At 39.3% G+C, this 21,451-nt stretch overlaps 2 protein-coding genes across 2 annotated transcripts in view; one reads left to right on the top strand and one right to left on the bottom strand.

Moving 5' to 3' along the window:
- Window positions 1–356: 356 nt before the first annotated feature.
- Window positions 357–8,525, bottom strand: psmd12 (proteasome 26S subunit, non-ATPase 12). The gene is made up of 11 exons (XM_086034443.1): window positions 7,991–8,525; window positions 7,547–7,606; window positions 7,235–7,363; window positions 5,473–5,580; window positions 4,535–4,639; window positions 4,241–4,390; window positions 3,501–3,635; window positions 3,295–3,407; window positions 1,528–1,702; window positions 1,085–1,162; window positions 357–856 (listed from the first exon to the last, which is right to left on the bottom strand). The coding sequence occupies exons 1-11, from the start codon at window positions 8,096–8,098 to the stop codon at window positions 647–649; spliced, it is 1,371 nt and encodes a 456-aa protein (XP_085890569.1). The 5' UTR covers window positions 8,099–8,525; the 3' UTR covers window positions 357–646.
- A 3,665-nt stretch (window positions 8,526–12,190) lies between these two features.
- LOC147145906 (cytoplasmic phosphatidylinositol transfer protein 1-like) overlaps window positions 12,191–21,451 on the top strand; it is a 79,892-nt gene continuing 70,631 nt past the window's right edge. Inside the window, exon 1 of the mRNA XM_086034128.1 lies at window positions 12,191–12,489. Coding sequence (XP_085890254.1) covers window positions 12,442–12,489 — 48 coding nt within the window. The 5' untranslated portion in view covers window positions 12,191–12,441. The remainder of the gene's footprint in view (window positions 12,490–21,451) is intronic.

The following is a 21,451-nucleotide window of genomic DNA, read 5'->3' as shown; positions in this document are numbered from 1 at the left end:
AGATTTTTGTTCATCCATCCCTGGCGGTGACAAAATGTGACAAGTAGAAGAATTAAATGCTCTTCCAATTGACGTTGGTCGGTAAATGAACTGCTGCCAACCATACAACAGAATACCATTGTGTTGGTTTTCATACTGTAAACAAACTATTTTTTCTACTACGTTTTGTAATGTAAAATTAAATACTGTATGTGACCTGGTTTAAAGGTTGGGAAACATTGCTCCTCGTGTTCTAGACAGCCACTGTCTCTGCACAAACATGTTATTATTATATATATTCATGAAAGGTACATTTATTATGTAGTTAGTAGCTTTCTTGTTAGTATTGTAATGATTGTCATTAAACACTATATTGCTCATTTGTTACACAAATGGGAGTTTATTTTCTTACATATTTTTTCAACAAGTAAACGGTCAGGCTCGAACAATTCAAGATGAAGTTACTATATAGCAAGAAGGCGTGACAGGAGCATATAACGGTCCTCTATCAGTTTTTAATGGACAAAACAACTCAACACAGCTGTGCCGCTGTGCTTGTACTGCAGATGTTTTTAGCCAACATATGTTCAAAAACAATTCCTCAGATGAAGGGAAAGCACAAGAAATTAAAATGGCAAAAAAGAAAAAAAAAAACTACAATGTTGTTTCACTGCAGGTTGTGGATCATTTCCTCCTTGGCGATGAGATGTGTGGTTTTGTTGACCAGCGACATGAGGGAGTTGAGTTTTTGTGACCAGTCATTGAGGAGGTCGTTGGGATCTTTGGGCCTCTGGAAGTTGATGATTCCGGCCAGACGGTCCACTTTGGCATAGATGGTCTTGTTCACAACGAGGCTGGAGAGAAACTCCTCAGACTCCTGAAGAATAACATATCAGATTTTTCCTCACATCCTTTTCAAACTTGGGAAGACTGTATCCGAAATTTACAATTTAAATAAGGATAACACTTAGCATCATGTATTAAAATTTTAATTGTAATTTGCATTAAAAAAAAATGCATGCGTTTTTAAGCAATGGCCGGCGGACAACAGCCCGGACATGGTTGGGCACCAACAGACGCCCCTCCCCCGTTAATTAGTCCTTACGTCGATGGAGAGGTCAAGAAGCCCAGCCATCCTCTTCATTGTGATTCTGGTGTAATATTTGGCCATTATTCTAATGTTCTGCGGAAAAGAAGAGACATTTGTGAACATGCGTGCATCATAATCAACATGTTTTTTCTGCTGATGTAATTTTAACTCTGCTTTGTCTCTTATTTAGGGAACTGTGTTAGCAAGACTAAAAACAACTGCTAAGGAATACTTTAAAAAGTATGCTGTAATAAGTTTAAATGCGTTTTGATAAGTTTAAAACTATTCAAATAGTGTGGAAGGGGTGAGATTTTCACCAATTCCGAGTGGGTCTGGAATATAGCCCCCTCGATAAACTCGGGTTCACTGTATTTAAATGCAGATTGTGTGGATTTCTAAAACCATTGTTGTCAATGCCACGTATTAAACCGATGTCTGTCATTGAGTCCTGGACTTACATGCTCCACCACTCTGTTCTTCAGATCCTTCCACCGCTTCTCCCCCTCCTCAGAATACAAAAAGACATCTGTCGCGGGGCTCCCGGGTGAGCCGTCTCGCAGCTCCTTCCCATAATCTTCCACAAGGGCAGCCCAACGCATAAGCTCCATGGTGGTGAATTGCTTAAGAAGCTCCCTGGAGATCAATCACAAGTAGATGGACCACCGATATCACATTGTACTACTAAGGACATACACAAGTATTCAGAGTAGGGCTGTCACTATCGAATCTTTTTGTTGATTATGCCATCAATTAATCAACAATATTTTTTCAAATTAGCGTTTATTAAACGATGATTGTTGTTTATTTGGTATGGTTTAATGGTTTAAAAAACAAATAAGCCATCACATGAGAGAGAGACTTCTTTGTTATCGAAAAATGTGAAGGGCTACCGGTTTGATATATAGCTCTTAAGGCTACTTCACACATGATCGTGTGTGTGCAACTGACTTGTTTTCCATGAAACGATTATGATTCAGTTACTGTTGACCATTGTTTTCCAAAGGACAAGCAGATGTTTTCAAAAGTCTTATTTTGATTAAACACAAAACATAATCTGTCTGCTAATAGTAATAGTAATAATAGTCTGCTTTCATGAAAGTCTACAAAAATGTGAATATTTATGCTTTGGGCTTAAATCTGAGGCTCTTGCCTATTATAAGTTAAACAGTGGCTCTAGATGATCAATTATAAAATACTTGTCGATTAATTTGATTGATCAATTTTGACACCTCTAATTCAGAATGCTTTACGTTTCCACATTTTGTCTTTGTCTTATTCTAAAAATGGCATTAAAAAAAAAATCCCCAAAAATTGTACACATGAAGTTTGACATTTTTTGCTAATTTATTCAGAATAAAAAAGTAGAAATATTCTTGTACATCAGTATTCATTGCCTTTGCTCAATACTTTGTTGATGCATATTTGGCAGCAATGACAGCCTCAAATTATGTTTTTTTTTCTATATGACGCCACAAGCTTGGCAATTTTGCCCTCTCACTCTTCGTAGCACCTTCCAAATTGTATCAGGTTTGATGAGCGTCACCGTTGGACAAACTCCAGGCAGGCTGCCATATTCCTTGTACAAAGGAGTGGCTTCCGTCTGGCCATTCTACCATGCAAGCCTGTTGGTGGTTTGCTGCAGGGATGTTTTTACAGAGGAACACACGAGCTCTAACAAAGTGACCATCAGAGACTAAGTGAGGTGACCAATTTCTCCCCCAATTGCTAAGGTTAGATGGGCGGCCAGCTCTAGCAAGAGTCCTTGTGGTTCCCAACGGCTTCCATTTAAAGAAGATGGAGGCCACTGTGCTCGTTGGGACCTTCAAAGCAGCTGATTTATTTTTGTACTATTTCCCAGACTTGCGCCTCAACACAATCCTGCCTCAGAGGTCTACAGACATTTCTTTTAAATTTGTGCTGCTTGGTTTGTGACATGCACAATCAATTGTAGGACCTTACATAAACAGGTATCCACCAATCTAAATCGTTTGCAATCAACTGAATTTACCACAGACGTACGCTGCAATCAAGTTGCAGAAACACCTCAAGGATGATCAGTAGAAAGAGGATTCACCTAAGATTAATTTGAGCTTCACGGCAAAGGCTATGAATACTGGTCTACAGTGATTTTAGTTTCTTATTCTTCAGAATAAGACTATAACATAAAATGTGGAAGAAGTGCTCAGAATACTTTCTGAATGCAGTATATCAGTCAAGATACTTACTTGTATTTGGGAATCTCTTCCAATTTCTTATCAGCACTGATTCTGTGTACGAGGTCAGACTGTTCATTATCATATGGGGCAAGAATCACATACAGCACGACACTCTTCAGGGCCTAAAACACATGTTCATTTTGTGCACACATTTGATCATGAGAATAATTGATCAGTTATCAGGAGCAGATACGTCTAATGTAGCACAGATGTACCTGCTGCCACTTGCTGCTGTCTTCCAAGATGCACGGGGTGTCATAAATGGCCCGATAGTGTTTGCAGATTGACAAGTAGGACCCTTCATGCTGGTCCACCTGAATCATTAGGTTGTAGTACTTCAGCTTCAGCTCCTAAATTGTTCATAGGGAAGACACTTTTCAGTTCATCCACAAAATGTGTTCAGTACTTTTCCTTGCCTATCATAAATGACTGAGCAATATGCAAGGATTGATTAGTCACCAGTCAAATCAAATCCGCTGTAAAACACACCAAAAAAAACCAACAACACACACCTTTGCTCATTCTTTCTACTGTGCACAATATTACTTTGTTAAATGTCAGTGTCAGTGCTAGGGCTGCTCGATTATGAAAAAAATATTACTCACGTTTATTTTGGTAATAATTGAAATCATGATTATTCAGACGATCATTTATTTTTTGGTACAAAACAAGAACATTTTTAAACATAAAAAATATAAAGCACAAATAAATGTATTTGAAACACTATGTAAATTCCTTTTGAACCAAACAAAATTAATCAAATAAGTTATTAGAAAATAAAAAAAGGTGCAAATGTATAAATTCAAGTATGAATTCCTTGTGTAAACAAATATATGTCGTTGGATATAAACACACAATTGTTTTTTACAATTATGCCAATTTTGTAATCGTGGAGTGTAATAATCGAATTGTAATTGAATTTCGATTAATTGCACAGCCCTTGTCAGTGTCTTACCTCACTGCCCTCCTCTTGGAAGAATTTGGTGTTTATCTTCTTGCTGATGATCTGTGTGCGAATGTAATCCTTGACAGCAACACAAAGCCTCATCTGTTCCAAAATGAACTCAACCTTTTCTTTTTTCTCCATCGAGCCATATGTTTCCACCTGAGGTCAAAAAGAAAAGAAAAAAAAAACAAAAAAAACAATCTGTTCACATCCATAAATTGTTAAGTATTTTGTTTGCAGGAGGACCAAAATGAATTTGGCAAGTACCACCATAAAAGTCCAATCCCATGATTGGTCTCTTACCTGCAGCTCCTGAAGAATGGATGCTGCCTCTTTTACATCTCCACTTTGTTCCTTGATATTAGCCAAGGTCTTCGTCAGCCTGGCACGCTCAATCTCGACATAGATCTGCGAAGGGAACATGTTTCAAAACGTAACCAGAAATTTAAATTTGGACTTTGATCAAAATTCAGTGATATGAAAAGGTATTTGGCCCCTTCTAAAAATAGTCCCCCCCCCCCCATTTACAGCACACAAAGCCAACATGGCATCCATCGTTCTACTTGTAAACAGTATCCATCCACATGACAGTATTGTTCTTTGTCTTTTGTCTCCGTACTCCTTTTACATGATGCTCCTAATGTTCGGACTGAGACATGACAGTCTGCTGACAATCTTGTGTTCCTAAAAGTCAACCTTGGAAACAGTTCATTCATTTGCATTTCTACTGGATGAATGGGAGGCACACTTGAATGTGGAAACACTGTGTTGTATTTATTTTAATTCTTTGAACAATACTTGATTCCTTGAAAAGTGGAAATACTATACAACCAGACATTGGATATCTGTTTTATTTTATTCTTACTAATCTTTTTTTTCCCATTTTATTGTGTGGTCAAGTGTCACGATACCAAAATTTGGACTTCGACACCCCACCTAAATAAAGTACCTTAATCCTGAAATTATACAATGGCAAAAAATTAAAATATCAGTAAAAAAAAAAAGAAAAAGTGCATTATAGCTCACACCTAAACAAATTCAATTTTTGAACTATTAGGGAAGGAAACGATAAATATTTTTTAGGGGGGCCCTCCTTTACTCACGATTTTTGTTATTTGCATTAGAGCTTTGTCCCTAACCTAGCCAATAGCAAGGGCTCCGGTAAGAGTTTAGATGAGACTTTCATGTGTCTCACATCTGATGGACAATGATGCAAATGTTTATTTGACATGTAAACAAACCTTTCCAGCAGTCACAGTGCGAAGCGTGTCAATGAGTCGCAGCTTGATGGTCAAATCCGTTACAGAATCGACATACTTGTAACATTCTTGCACCATTTTTGCAACAGCCTAATAAGAGAAACAGTACAACACAATAGGGTTTTGAATGCAAGCTTGATAAACGCTGTGAGCACTAAACATTGTCTGGGAATATTTCAGAAGACTTAAGAGAAAAAAATATTGAATGACTGGTAGAAAGTAGTGGATCAACAGATCATCTTTGGTCCGTACGGATCAAGCACCACGATTCGCGGAATGGTTGGTGAAAAACAAAACAAAACTGCACGTTCACATTAAGGCAGTGTGATTTAGTCAGCATTCACTGTAATAGCATCAGACAAAGTTGAAAACCCTCCTGGATCACCTAAGTCACATGTCTCGGAGCATTTAGTCAACTTGGGGTGAAACAAGTCCTCAAAATAATGATACAGGATATTTTTTACCTCTGGTCCCAACACCATCATTCAAACACGTCAAGTACGCTGCAAACATACTCAACAAACTTGCCGCTTCCGCAAAGGCTAACTTCAAAATAAAGCTTACCAAAGAATACATTGAGTCAATGATGCCAATGCAATAACCTTAGTACACTTGTACTTTGAAGTTGGCCCGCGTAGTGATGTAACAGCTACCTTGACTTCCTTTTTCGAGTTTTCAGCTTGCCTCATCGCAGTTGATTTTACATAGTTGCCATCAATATCAACACCATCCCAAAATTATATTCAGTCGCTATCTTAGGACGCTAACAAACCGCTAGTTAATTACGCCGTCATTGTATGATACGGCACAATTCTCCGGCGTTAGTGGCTAGTTCAACAGCTGTTACTTGTTTGACTTTTTTTTTTTTTTTAAACTTCTTTTTCAATATTGTGCACCTAGATTACTTTGTAATGCACTCTCCATGTTAAAGGAAGGGAATGTGCTATAAAGTGGAAATCAACCAAAACACATTTTTTTCAAGAATATTTTCCCAGCAGGCCCACTAGTTGAAACACGGCATTCTGATCACTATTGCGTTTGTGGATTATGATTTAAGCAACAAAATCCACCCCTTTTTTTTTTTAATCTCTGGGGGCGGCCATTTTGTCACTTTTGTCGACTGAAAATGACATCAAAACTGACAAAAAGGCCGCCCCCAAAGATGGCTAAAAACACGTGGATTAATGCTTATTCCACAAACGCAATATTTATCAGAATGCCTTGTTTCAACTAGTGGGCTTGAATAGAACATATTATTGAAAATAAGAAAAAAAAAACATGTTTGGGTTGACTTCACTCTTTAAATTGCACTTTGAGGTCTTTTTCATTATGAAAAAAAAGCTAGCTAAATAAAGCTTTGTCTTTATTTATTTAAGAAAACACTTTTGTTCATTAAATAATTTTAAAAAAACATTCGGCTCAAAATGTCTGTAGGGATACCTTGTTATTTTATACACTGTACCACATATAAAATAATAAAATATCATGCTTATATTGAATTAAATTGCGTTCTTAAATCCTACGGGGCCATATTACACATTAGGTGCTGATTTTTTTTTCTTTATGGGCAGAAACGTTTTATAAAATAAATTAAGACAAAGTTCTATTTATCTTGGGTTTTTTGTTTTTGCTAATCTGAAAAACTATCTGAGACTCAAAATCCGTGTTCCAATCGGAACAGTGATTTATGTGATCCGTTGCACCACTAGTAAAAAGGGAAATTGACGGAAAAATCATGTCTGACCTGCTTCAGCTGACTCCTCCTTTTGGAAAGTAGCATAATATTTTCGTTCAGGGCATCCCAGTCTTTTGCTGCATAACACATCTGGACCACAGCCACAAGGATTCTCGACGTGGACACCATGTCAGATGCCTTTGCAGTGAAAAATACAAACGGAAAACAACAATAACTTTGACATTTCATAATCGATCAGCACCAAAACACCCACTCAAATGTAAAATAAATACATCAATAACTGAATGTAACCCTCAATTTATATTATAAGTGCGATCCAGTGCATTACAACAATAAAATAAATTTAATGATCATACTTACGGTTCTAGTTTGCTTCTCTAATGACAACAAGCTTTCAACTGCTTCTTGCAGCTTGCCTTCCTGATGAAGAAAACATGTTTTTTAGATCACACGCTTCCACACGTTAACATTTGTCACAGTTTGAACATGCAATGCAAATCATTAGCTTTTATTCAAGTAAATAAGATTGTTGGGAAGCGGGATGATGTCGATCACTGCACGGACGGCTAAGTCTGTTAGCATGCTACTCGGCTTCATTATATAAACTCACAGAAGGCACAGAGACAGAAACTGAATGATGTTTGGAAGGTCGACATTGCAGGAACTACAAGCTTTTTGTTTCAACGTATTTGTCTCAGTTACTAAGGTAGCACCTTTCAAGCCTGTAACATTAGCTTAAATGCTATAATACTAGTACTTGACACCGTGACTCAGCCAGCGGTGGCCTCTTTCACAAGCGCTTACTTTAGCCATTTTCTCGCATTCCGGGAGACGTTGATCGACGGTTGAGCTGTAGTCGATCTCCATCTTTACAATCTTTCCATCGGATCTTTCGGATCGTTCTTCTGCCATGTTTACGACACCAGGTAACGATAATGTACAATAAGTGTACTGCTCGTCAGGCTACCACAAGTATTCTGCCTGTCAAATGAACACAACTAGGAATTCACCAATCAGTTACGAGCGTGTTAAAGGTATCCAGCACGCCTGAAGGACCCTGAAAGGACCCATTTTGGTGCCTTGTTAGCATGCCTGCTGTGAAGCTGACAACCACGCTAATCAAAGGGTTTCCTCACGTGTGTGCATTCGAGTGTCAAAAACATTTTCACGACAAATAGCCACCTAACTAATAATTACGGCGGGTTTGGAAATTCACTCTGACGCCCATGAACTACTCTGAGAGTGGATGTATTCAGCGGGGCAAAGTGCGCTCCCCCCGCTCAGCTCAATTCATTTCCGAACGCAACCAGCACTGTCCTGACACCGTCGTGTCTCCAGTCGGAACGTCTAATGCGTGTACCCACACTCCGTTTTTTTTTGTGCAAATCTGAATAACCGAATGACAAATTTGAGCAACGCCTTGAGTTTCCGAACATGCCCTTAGCTGGAAAACAAAATAATATGAACTCGTATATAAAACGGTACCTGTTTTGTTTATCCTTCTGAATAAATTAAATAAATACATTTTTCACCCTTTACCATTACTGTATACAAAAAAATGTAGTTTGGTCTGTTTGAATAAGCAATGTGCAAATTTTGGGCCACTCAATGGCCACGTTTCATTTTTAAAACGGACAGCTGGAGAATTATATTTGTTGATGAGAACCACAACAAAAGCAGCTAATAAGTGTTTGAAAAAATATCTACAATCGTTTTTAGTAACTAATAATTTTCAGGATTTTATATGTTATTAATATTTGAGGATGGATTGATGGATTATCATTAGGGATGCAACAGGGGCGGGGCCAGACGTGGCTAATGGGTGGGCCTGGAAAAATCTGGGTGGGCCTGAATATTTCTCTCACTGAGCACAATCTTCCTGTCCTGACATATCGTATATTCAAATAAAACGACAAAGTGAATAATATGAAGTTCAGACTTTCCTTAAACAATCACAATTATGCCATTCTTAATATTCAATACAATAAAAAACACAACAAAACACAAATTCAAAAATAATGTAATAATTTACAAAAAAAAATATATTTTATATTTTATAAAGTACATATTTTTTCATGAATCTCACTGGGTGGGCAGTCTGTCAATCTGGGTGAGCCTGTGCACACCACAGCCCACCCATAGCTCCGCCCCTGGGATGTAACGATTCACTCAAGCCCCGATTCGATTAGATTTTTGATTTTCAGTTCCCTATTTTCGATTCGATTCGATCTTTAAAAAAATCACTACTATGCTTGTCTCTGTGCGCTAGCCATCCACAAACGCAATACGCAATGATGTTTGGCGCAAGCGCATAATTTGATCTACATCAAAATGTGCTATGCGTCTGGAATGAAAAAACGTTTCAAGACAATTTTCTAGATTAATTTAATCAACCCAATTTTTCAATGTATCGAATTAATTAATCAATTAATCTGGATGATTTGATTTTAATCGATTTTCGATTAATCGTTACACCCCTAATTATAATTTTATTCAACATGCAGGTAAGGCAATTCAGAACAGATTGTCATTCACAATGCCGACCTGGCAGCAGATTGGTAGATAGCAGAGCAAAACAAAGCCAAACCACGGAAATAAAAATAAAAAATCCACCGGCTATAAAAAAGAATGATTATAGTGATTATTATTATGAATAAGTCTTGTTTTCCCCCGAACCCTTTCGTCACACCATTAGTACTCCGTCACTCCTTCGTGTTGATGATTCTCAAAAAGTAGAAGGTAACAACTAATTATTGAATAAAAGTCATTTTCTTTTTTATACCTTATAAACATTTAACTCTCCGACATTATCTTATTGTGAACAATCAATTAAAATATAAAAATCGAAAATAATCAGCCTGCCTTTGTTATATATAACTCTTAAAAAAATTACTACAAAAATGTAGCTGCCTTTTAAATAGGAATTTAAACCTTAATTATCAGGAACAAAATACATGTCTCCGGGGAAACAAGTTCTAGTGCAGATCTACCATTTTATTGTCGGGTACCCCCTGCAAAGTGCTTGGATGAGAATGGATGTTTGTCCCTACAATTGACAAGTGACCAGTCCTGGGTGTATAGAGCTTCTCAAACAAAGTCTGCTGGGGTGTGCTCCAGCTCACCCGTGACCCTAACGAGGACAAAGAAATGGATGAACGGACCACTGCTGGTTTTAATCATAGTTTCATATATTTTCATGTACAGCAATAGATTAAAATATTGTTTTGTTGATTTTATTTCAAAATAATGTGTAACATGATTTATCTCAGCCGAATCATGCTGTAAAAGTGTTTGAAAATTAAAAAATGACAACAAGTTAGGTTATAATATAGTAAGATTAAAAAAATATATATATACTACAACTACAACTTTGTGAATGGACAAGATTTTGCGACATGAATGACACAAGCATGCAACGTCTACTATGCACCAGTAGAGGTCTCTTGTAGCTTTCATTGGAACGGTACCACAGGCCATAAAAGGAGCTTGAAGGGTCAGCAATTTCCCCGCTTGTGGCAGAAACAGCCCTGAAGGCTTGAGCAATATTTGAATCCGAAACATAAACATTGAAGAGATAAAAAGCTAAACATGTCCTGCATTATTAAGGGTCACATTAAAATAGGGCAATGACTATGTGTGGTTACGTTAACTGTGGTGACAAGAAGACTGTACAGATATCCAACATTTATTCTGTAGATTGGGTGGAAAGTAACACATACTTGACCTGTAGCACAAAGGTTTACAGGTCTATTATAGGTGCTCTATGATATGTCTTGAATAATCTTAACATTTTAAATAATAAAATCCAGAGGTACTGTGTATTGTTAGCACAAAATCCACCAATTCCAGAAAATCTGGAAAATCCCAAATATGAAAAGATATTTGAAAAAAAAAAATCTTCAAATATGCAAATCCGCTTTTGCTGAACTCCAAATTAAATTGTAATATCACTAATCATCACTAGTTGTGCTTATAGCCTACTGGATCTGCCCCACTGCCCATACTGCCCTATACTATAACGTGAGCAGCCCTAATGTTTTTTGGTGGATTAGGAATGATATACAGGACAAACATGGTACCTTAATAATATCAACATTTTGAGTGAGTGGATTTCGTCGGAAAATGTACAAAATGAGTTCCTACACTTAATGCCGTTTTTTTGTACAGCCGTTTTGTGCCATCCTTAAATGGTCATTTTTATGCAAGTGAGCCGTTCGCATTGGAAAAAAAAAATATTGTGCATTGTCGTTTGCTTCATATCCTTTTTGTTGGGTTAGGATGGTTGATCTTTTATACATGAATTGAAAAATGTATTATCAAAAATGAAATATGTTGCATCAGCATGTATGAACGTATATTGCATGTATGCACGCATATTTTGACCATATTTAAAATAACATATTTGTCACACATCCAGCAGCCTGCTGTAGAGTGTAAACGCACCCATAGGCAGTGATAACTGGACAGTATTGTATGAGTTTGAAAATGACAACACCGAGAACAACCTACTGTCGTTAATCCTTGATTTTCCGTCCAACCATTATCTATACCGCTTCTCCTCACAAGGGTCGCGGGGGTGCTGGAGCCTATCCCAGCTGTCTTCGGGCAGTAGGCGGGGTACACTCTGAACTGGTTGCCAGCCAATTGCAGGGCACACAGAGCCAACAAATATTCGCACTCACAATCACACCTAGGGACAATTTAGAGTGTCCAATCAACCTACCATGCATGCTTTTGGAATGTGGGAGGAAACCGGAGTACCCGGAGAAAACCCACGCAGGCACGGGGAGAACATGAAAACTCCACACAGGAAGGCCGGGGGCGGTATCAAACCCACGACCTCTGCACTGTGAGGCGGACGTGCTAACCAGTCGACTACCGTGCCCCCTCCTTGATTTTTTCTTTTTTAGGCGCAAACTCGTTTTGCTCTTATTTTGAAGCTCAAATCTTTAATATTTCCGGTTATGCTTACTGTCTTACTGCGAGCTTGTTGCTAACTCCTGACTCTTGAGCTTTAAAGGAGGGGACAACTCCTTCAAACTGAGCTGGTTTGGCATTGTAACGTTTCGCTAGCGGATACTCGCCTCGCTTGTTCGGATGAGCAAACTCCGTAGGTCGGGCCGTACTTGGAAACCGTCCTCCCGTATTCGCTAACACGAAGCCAAGGAGTTTTATATTTCTTTTTGTGGAACGTACATCCCGGTGAGGAGGGAGCGTTGTGAGACGCGTTCTCAGCAGCACGCAGCACAGGGAAGATGTTGCTGAAGGAGTACAGGATATGCATGCCGCTCACTGTGGAGGAGGTGAGTGCGTTCTATACATTTTTGGCGTTCTTATGGTCGTAGGAAAGCTAAGTGTCGTTAAGCAAACTCTGTTAGCTAACTTGAGAGTGTGTGTGCGCGCGTGTTGCGCGCACTCGTGTGCTGAAGTTCATACGAGACATCCACATGTCAGAGTAGCACGCACGCGATATATATCATTTTATTTATAATGTACTGAATATATTTATTGGGGCTGCACTATTGGATTGCATTATTGTGTACCTAAAAAAACGATATTTTTATTATCCCCTTACAACTCCATCCATCCATCCATCCATCCATCCATCCATTAATCCATCCATCCAATTATGTTTTTCTCCTCTTAGTTGAGCGTCCATTCAACATCCGTGTGTGGACCAGTAGTGCCTCTGTTTTAAACTGCAGATAAGGGCATGGTTGCAATTGCATCCTCTCGGCATCTGTTAAAGAAAACCATTTGGGTGAGACACCATCCAGATTCTGATAGAAGGGCTCTTAGCAAGTAATTTATTTTAACTACACTTCTGCATTCGGTTGAGAAACTGTACATTTGAATATTTTCAGTAAAAGGCACAGCAGTGGACACATTCCATTAAGACTCCCTGATGTTCATAGCCAAATTAACTTGGCATGGCTTTCTTTACAATGTCTTCATTGTCCCTGATTAAATCCTGAGCTTTTAACCCTTTTTTTTGTTTTTAAACCAGTGTATGCTAAAATGCGAATGTTGCCTTCACAGATTCAGCCGTCTCCATGCCTGCCTCTGCATTTACAGTATCTTATCTTGCCTCATACATACTGCTGTTGTTTCACATTATGATTAACAGGAATTGCCCAATATCAATAATGACTGTCATTTTTTTTTACTATATCCGCGGCTGGGTCAGGATTCATGTCACCGGTGACTTCCCAAAATTACATGGTATTGACCGGCCCTATGCATTGTACACTTTGACTGAACTCCATTCTTTACTTGTTTAGGGAGGACTGGTCCAGGTTGAAGCGCACAATCCCACAAATGTCGCCTCATGCCCTTTCTCATGAAAAAACAAAAGGTTTTGACAGTAGACAGCAGTGCGTGAAGTCATTTTTCTGCGCTTCTTTTGGTGATTGCATAAATGGCACCAGTTCTCCCTTTCCTGACTTCATAAACTGCAGCATTATGTGCAAAATTTTCCCGTTGCAAATGTGATTTACATTAGCTGCTTTTTTTTCGCTCCTTTGACTGCTTTAGAAAGCTGTAGTGCTTTGTTTGCTGAATTTGCCCTAGTGTGCATATTCTAGGTGTTGAACCATATAAGGGTCAAGGTATAATACTTAGAGCACGCTCCCAGACCTTTTTGAGACTGACAGCTACTTCTTGGATTCTGATTCATGTAATGGGCTACCAGTTTGGCACATGCCATGAACTATCGAATTTGTTCAAATTACCTTAATTGTGTTATGAGTACTTAATGATATTCCTACTTGATTCAAACACAGTACATGTTATGAAGATCAATGCTTACCCTGTCTATCACAGTTAAATTCATGCTTTCTAAAATGTTTGTGTAGCCTTTTCAAAGGTGCACCTATGACTGGGGCGGCCAGGGTGCCGCATCTGGCCCGCTGGATGCTTATTTTTGGCCTCTGAACTGTTTCATGAGGAATACACACGCACACGCTGATTAATTTCTTAATTAATACGTCTATATTTGTCAGCAGTCATTTCACACATCACTATAATTTGTTTGACCACTCTGGGATTTTGCACAGCCCTAACTGCCATGTAAACTTTTATAGTTCACAGATGCACGCACGCACGCACGCACTCACTCACACGCACACACAGAATTGAGATGTGTAACCACACACTTGAGTGACGGACGGCCCCCATTGTGCGCATTAAGATTTGTCTATCAGGTCTCGACTCGAGTCTAAAATTAGAAGCGGAGAATAATTGCTCTCCTGCACTGGCATGCACATTGCAAACAACATGACAACAGCTTTTCTCTCCCTCAATTGTCACCATGCTCTCGCTGGTCATTCAATGTTCAGCATCTTTGTGCTTTTGAGGTCTGGGTGCTCCCCTCTCATAGGCGTCTGTCCAGACCATCTGCAACAAGACAACCTTAACCTCCTCCTCCTTTGGTAGTCCATCGTGTCCGATGATGACTTCTATTTCTTTTGTTGGTGGGTTCTGAGGTGACTGAAGAGTCCAATGTGAGAGCCACATGTTCTATTGCATGGTCTTGGCTGCAGGAACAATGTTCCTCCTCTGGCGCTTCCTTTCCCTCGCTGCACTCCTCTCCTCTTCAAAACGTCAAAAGTCCAGAATGGCAGAGTTGCCTCCAGTGAGAACGATCCAAGGCAGCGTTTTCCAGCTGTGTGTGCTGTATTCCACACTTCTTGAGTGTTGACTTCAGCTGGTCCTTATATCCCCGCTTCTGACCTCCTGCAGATTGCCAGCCGTGATGTAGTTGTCCGTGCAGCAATTGGCGGGGGAGTCTATCATCTGGCATTCTGATAGTGTGGCCGGCCCATCGCAGTTGGTACTGGAGAAATGTTGCCTCCATGCTCTTTGTACCAGTTCTGTTCAGAGCTTCTGTGTGTGGTACTCAGTCATGCCATGTTATCCCAAGGATGCGCTGGAGGCACTTGATGTGAAAGTTTTCCAGCTGTTGGATGTGGCGGTGATACAAAGTCCAGGCTTCACAGCCATAGAGAAGTGTGGAGACACAAATGGCTTGGTAGCCTGCTACCTTGGTGTGTATGGTAAGCTCTCTGTTCATGTACACCCTTTTACCAAAGGAGGCTAAGGCCAACCTTATTCAATTTTAGACACCATTGTCCATACAGCAGTTTACGGAGAGTATACTCCCAAAGTATTTGAAATCTGGGATTACTGCAAGGTAGGGCTGCTCCATTATGAAAAAAATATTAATCACGATTATTTTGGTAATAATTGAAATCATCATTATTCAACGATTATTTATTCTTTGCTACAAAACAAGTGGACATGATTTTTGCAACTCGTCAGCTACAAGAGAAGTGTAGAGAGCGGCACCAAGACCTGCTTATAATACATTTTTATTTTCTGGTTTTTGTGGACCTATCAAAGGCCATTGATACGGTCAACAGAGACTGGCTCTGGGCAGTTCTTCTCAGGGTTTGTTGCCTCAGAAGTTCATAAACATCCTGCAAAGTTTTCATGAGGGCATGATGGCTCAGGTGACAATAGGAGGACAGGAGTCTCGGCCTTTCAAGGTATGCACAGGTGGTAGACAGGGCGGTGTACTTGCACCTGTACTCTTCAACATCTTCCTCATGTGCGTCACCTGGCTGCTTCACAGAGAGGTTGAGGGAAGCAGTGGTGTGCTGGTGGACTACAGGCTGGATGGGAACCTATTTAACGTCAGAAGACTACAGGCTGTTACCAAGGCAAAAACTGTCAACATAGTCGAGTTACAGTATGCAGAGGGTTGTGCCTTTGTGGCACATACATACGAGGCTTTGCAAGCAACACTAACAGCTGCTGTAAAGGCCTATAGCAGAAGGGTCTCACTGTGAACACTCTGAAGACGGAAGTACTCTGCCAGTGGAACTCCCCTCCCCCAACTCGACCACAGTCACCTGTCTTTAGCATCGAGGACAAGCCCCTTGCAGTAGGGCTGTGCAATTAATCAAAATTCAATTACGATTTCGATTATTACACTCCACGATTACAAAATTGGCATAATCGTAAAAAAATGATTATTAATACTAATTTTGAGTTGTTTTGAGGCATGTGCACACGAGTTACTCCGCCGCGCTGACCTTTCCTAGCAAGCCAGCCAGCCAGCCTGCCTGCACCCTGCAAGTCACACCGCACATGCTCCTACTCAACGTTTTAACAGAGTAACAGACGTAAAAATGGCACAAGAGCCGCCACAGGAACGACTTGGAAACAAACAAAGCAAGTCGAAATCGCCTATTTGGTTACATTTTGGGTTTGCCGTGGAAGACGGCGAGCAAAGACGTATAAAGTGCAAGTTGTCTCTGCATCCACCGGCAACACAACAAATCTATTCAACCATCGTTTGGTTTACGATGATTTTCTGATACACCAAAGCAAGAAGACACCAAGTTAGGTCTTGTCTACACGTAGCCGGGGTTTTTTAGCAACCGCATATCCCTGACATGGAAACATAGGTTTCAGAAAAGAAATGTACTGGCATTTTTAGGTGATAAGTGCATCCATCATGGCCTCCCCTGGAAAAGCCCTATTTCCAGTTGAAGAAAAAAAAAAAACGGCAACCATAACACACTATGCTGCCTCCATATGGGATGGGGAATTGAGTAAATTTCCTCAACCAGCTTGCACGACAAAATCATTATGTTCCAAAATATTTTGAGGGGAGGAAACTATCAATCAATCAACTATCAAACTATCAATTAACAGGTTTGTTTTAATGAGCTGGGAGAGTCACTATCTTATTTATTTATTATTATTTTTTTTTTAAATTCCTGTTGGCTGTTTTGATGCCAGTGTTTTACTGACCAGAAGCACAGTATGCTATGCAGAAGAGTTGCTCAACTTCCCATAGCTGATGTCATGTTGTTTTCCTTCAGACCAAAAGTCGAGACTGATTCATGAGCAGTGCACTCTCTTTTGCCTTTATCGCTTCAAGATGCTCTTATCATAAATTCTCGTGTATAAGATGCTCGAGAATTATCCGCATTATCCACATAGTAATTTGACATATTAGGAATTCTTGATCTTGGACACTTTTTTTTTTTTTTTGTGGAAAGAGAAGTTCTCTTAGCTTGCTAAGATTTATGGCCAACACTCCAGCCTTTTAGAGTATTTTTCAGAGCTGTCACCACTTCCTGGGGTGACACAAAGTCCTATTGCGTGATCACACGTGATCTTACAAACATGAAGAATAACAAAGTCTTGGATATGCGCTGAGTGTTTCTGAAGATGACCAAGCGTTGTAAAAATGGCACCAAAGGTTTTTGATGATGATACTCATTGGGAGATGAAACGCCATACCAACATCTCCCAAAAGCATGTGGAAAATGTTATGGTCTAATTAAAAAAAAAAGAAAAGGGTTCAACACATTAGTCAATTAAATTGTACTGATTACTCCTTTCCATTGTTTTTATTTCCCAAAATTATTCATCATGCCATGTAAACATTCTACGTCAATTTTTTTTGGGGTGTACCAACCCACTTGGCCAAATCATAACTACAATCCAAATAAAAGTGAAATACAATATACCTTAATTTCCAGTCTACAAAACACCCCTGATTAAAACAGCTAAATTTAGCCATAGACCCACATTTTTACATACATTGGCCTCTTTGTATTCATAGCCGCGGGTCTCCACATTGTAACATGACATATTTGAAAAGAAAGTGGTTACACAGTTGGATTTAATAAAAAAACAAAAACTTTTATTTACCTTAAGCACGGGATGTTCCCCCCCGCCCACCCCCCAAGCAATGCTGAACGCAGCTAGTTACACAGTAGCATCCTAGAAACCTTCTCTGTCTCTGTTGTGACACATTTGCTGACTAGCTAGCTAGACCGCGCAGCCGTTGGAAGCCACCTTATTACGCGATTATATCGGGTATTATATATCGAGTATACGTCGAGGGAGAATAGAGGGGTTATCTATTACTCATATGCACTTGCAAGGAAAAACCCCACTAAAGCTACCCACACGTCTTAAGTTACCAAGGCCTAACTGAACCAGGATAGAGACAAAGAGGCCACTTCTTGTGTTTGTTCTTATCACGGCAGCACAGAATGTCATGCCATCCCTTGTGTCTTTAAAGTTTCCTGCCTGTCCAAGTAGAGAGGAAGGAAGGAGGCTGGAGCGTCACATGCACTGGTGTAAAACAAAAGTGACTGAAGCTGACTGTTAAGGGGTCAAGCTGAATAAATGACGGCGTGGATAGCAGTAACTACGGGAGGACTTGTTCTAATTAAGAAATTGAGAAATGTATTGTAATGAATTTCCTCAAAGTTTTGAGCTAATACCGAATGTTTGTTTGTTTGTGTGTGTGCGTTTGCGCATGCTTTCATGTGTTTCTGTCAGACAAGGTCATGTCTCTGTATATTGTCCGGAAATCATGTCCCTGCTGACGTTGTGACGATGCAACAGTGTCATAACGCCAAATTGCAGATGTAGGACACATTTTAAGTGTTTATATAAGTTGAAATGTAAACACCGAAAAAAAACATTTAGCCATGTCAGACTGGATGAGGTCTTCTATGAGCCACCTGTCTTTTTCTCTCCAACCTTTCTTGTTGTCTGTCTTTTTGGAGGTTCACCCAAAATGTGCAATGTTTTAAGAAATTGTGGCACTATACTACCGTCACGTGATTAGAAGCAGTAGATGTCAATATTGGTGGCTCTATGTCACATGGCATGCTTGGGTGTTGTTGATTATGTTGATGTCATCATGACAACTTTTTTCAAGATGGTTCATGTTATGCCGTAATCTTAATCAACTGAACAAATAAGACATTATAAGACAATGGATTCATATGGATTTATTTTTGGGAATCATGACTTGATGCAAATAACAAAGGTGTATGAGTTGTTCTGACCATTTCATATCACATTCTAAAAGGTGGGTTCATTCACTAGCTGTATTTTCCACAACAAGTGATTTATTGTCAGTCTGACTCTCCGAGGTAGGGCTGCTCGATTATGGAAAAAAATATGAATCACAATTATTTTGGTAATAATTGAAATGACAACTATTCAAACGATTATTTCTTTTTTGCTACAAAACAAGAACATGTAAAAAATATTCAGACAAAATTCTTTGAAATGCTATAATAATTCATGTTCGTTTTGGACCCAACAACATTTACTAAATTAATTATTAAAAAAAAAATTAAAGTGCAAATGTATAAATTAAAGTATGGTTTCCTTGTACAAACAAACGAGTAAACTTGCTATGCACATATAAATTGCCAAAGTAGTAAACTGCTTGGAATAAAATGCCAATTTTGACAGAATAACAGACATGCTATTCATCTATACATTTAGACCTTTGTCAGGAGTGTTTTTTTGTTTTGTTTTTAAAGTAATATTTACACAGTAAACAAAGGTAAAGTAATTTGCTTCTGATAAATTATAAATTTAATATGCTGATTGGGTCAAACTAATTTAAATGTTGACTGTTACATACTAGTACGTATTTTTGGTTTCAACGACTGAGATTTGCGTTGCGGACGATGCCAAATCTAACTCGGTGTTTTCTTGCCTTGGTGTATCATAACATCATCGTAAACCAAACAATGGTTGAATAGATTTGTTGTGTTGCCGGTGGATGCAGAGACAACTTGCACTTTATACGTCTTTGCTTGTCGTCTTCCACAGCAAACCCAAAATGTAACCAAATAAGCGATTTCGACTTGTCGTTCCTGTGGCGGCTCTTGTGCCATTTTTACGTCTGTTACTCTTGAAATGTTGAGTAGGAGCGTGTGCAGTGTGACTTGCGGGGGTGCAGGCGGGCGCTGGCTGGCTGGCTAGCTAGGAGAGGGCAGCGCGGCCAAGTAACTCGTGTGCACATGCCTCAAAACAACTCAAAATTAGTATTAATAATCATTTTTTTTACGATTATGCCAATTTTGTAATCGTGGAATGTAATAATCGAAATCGTAATTGAATTTCGATTAATTGCACAGCCCTACTCTGAGGTACATTTTCTTTTCTGCTGGAAGAAGGAACAGATTGGAAATGATTCATATTGATAGCTATCATTACATTTAGACTTTACATTTGATAATGTCCTGCACTTTTTCCATGAAATGTTCTTAAACAGCCATGATTGCTCGGTGTGCTGTTACTCAAGCAAGATCAGAACCTTCTGGTCTGGAAAAACAACCTTTTTTTATTCTTATTTTTTTCAGGAATTTAGTCTCATTGGATCCTATGTTTCAATACTGGTGAACAGGATTTCGCTACAAATCAAGTGACATTAAGCTAAGAACTAGTCATACTGTTTTGAGGATAACTTTACTCATTCTTGCGGGGCCAGCAACCCTCATCTGCTGCCACACCCAACTGCTCTTGGAAAGAATGGAAAAAGGTGGTACGTCACAGCAAACGTAGTACCACTGCCCCATTTCCTGCTACAGCTGCTTTCACTTACACCTCCCAGTCTTCAGATGAATGCGTATTTGCAAGCTTGCCCCCAAAATGCTAACAATCATGCAAAACTTCCATAGCTGCCTCTTGTCATCATATGTCTCCAGCTGCACTAATGATGTAATGATGTCATGTCCACCCATAATGGAGCCTCCATACAGGTGTAGTAGGCTATGTTTATACAATAAGCTAATTTAAAAAGTTGGACTTTTTTTTTTTTTTTTGCTTTTGAAAAACTTTAGTGAAAAATTAGTGTTGCTCCTATACTACCTTTTGGCCCCGATACCGATTCCTCTACCTCGCCGTTTGGAAAAAAAAATCCAAAATAAGCGCAATTTTTTGCACACTCACTTGGATGTAAAATTATTCATATTTAAATCATCACTTGCGAAGTATCCGTAGTAACATATACACACAAAATACATATGTTGAATAAACAGCCTATTTTCATAGCTCTTAGTGCTTGTGAAAGTGAGACATGGGATACATACTTTATTCACATGAATGTACATTTGTAATAAAGCAAGGTGCAGCATTTGTACTTCTAAAATATATTCAGTGATTCTAACCGACCCCCCAATGCGTGACGTCACATTTGTATGCTGCCAGAGGGGCAGGCGGTCAAGTGGGTGAGATAACAGAAGTCCGTTATGTGTTTCTAAAAATGGTTAACACTTGTGCTGTTTATGGTTGCTCTAATCCACATATGTCAAAGTCAAGGCCCGCGGGCCACATCCGGAGAAGGTTTTCTACGGCCCCTGGGATGATATTGCTTTATTATTAGATCCGGCCCGCAGCAAGTCGGCGTGGGTAGCAGATGTGATCGGGTCC

Source organism: Filicampus tigris, chromosome 6 (assembly GCF_054856515.1).
Source record: "Filicampus tigris isolate MCC_2025a chromosome 6, RoL_Ftig_1.0, whole genome shotgun sequence".
NCBI classification, from domain to species: Eukaryota; Metazoa; Chordata; class Actinopteri; order Syngnathiformes; family Syngnathidae; genus Filicampus; species Filicampus tigris.
Note: the sequence above shows the minus strand (reverse complement) of the source record. Positions and strands in the feature narration are given on the sequence as shown.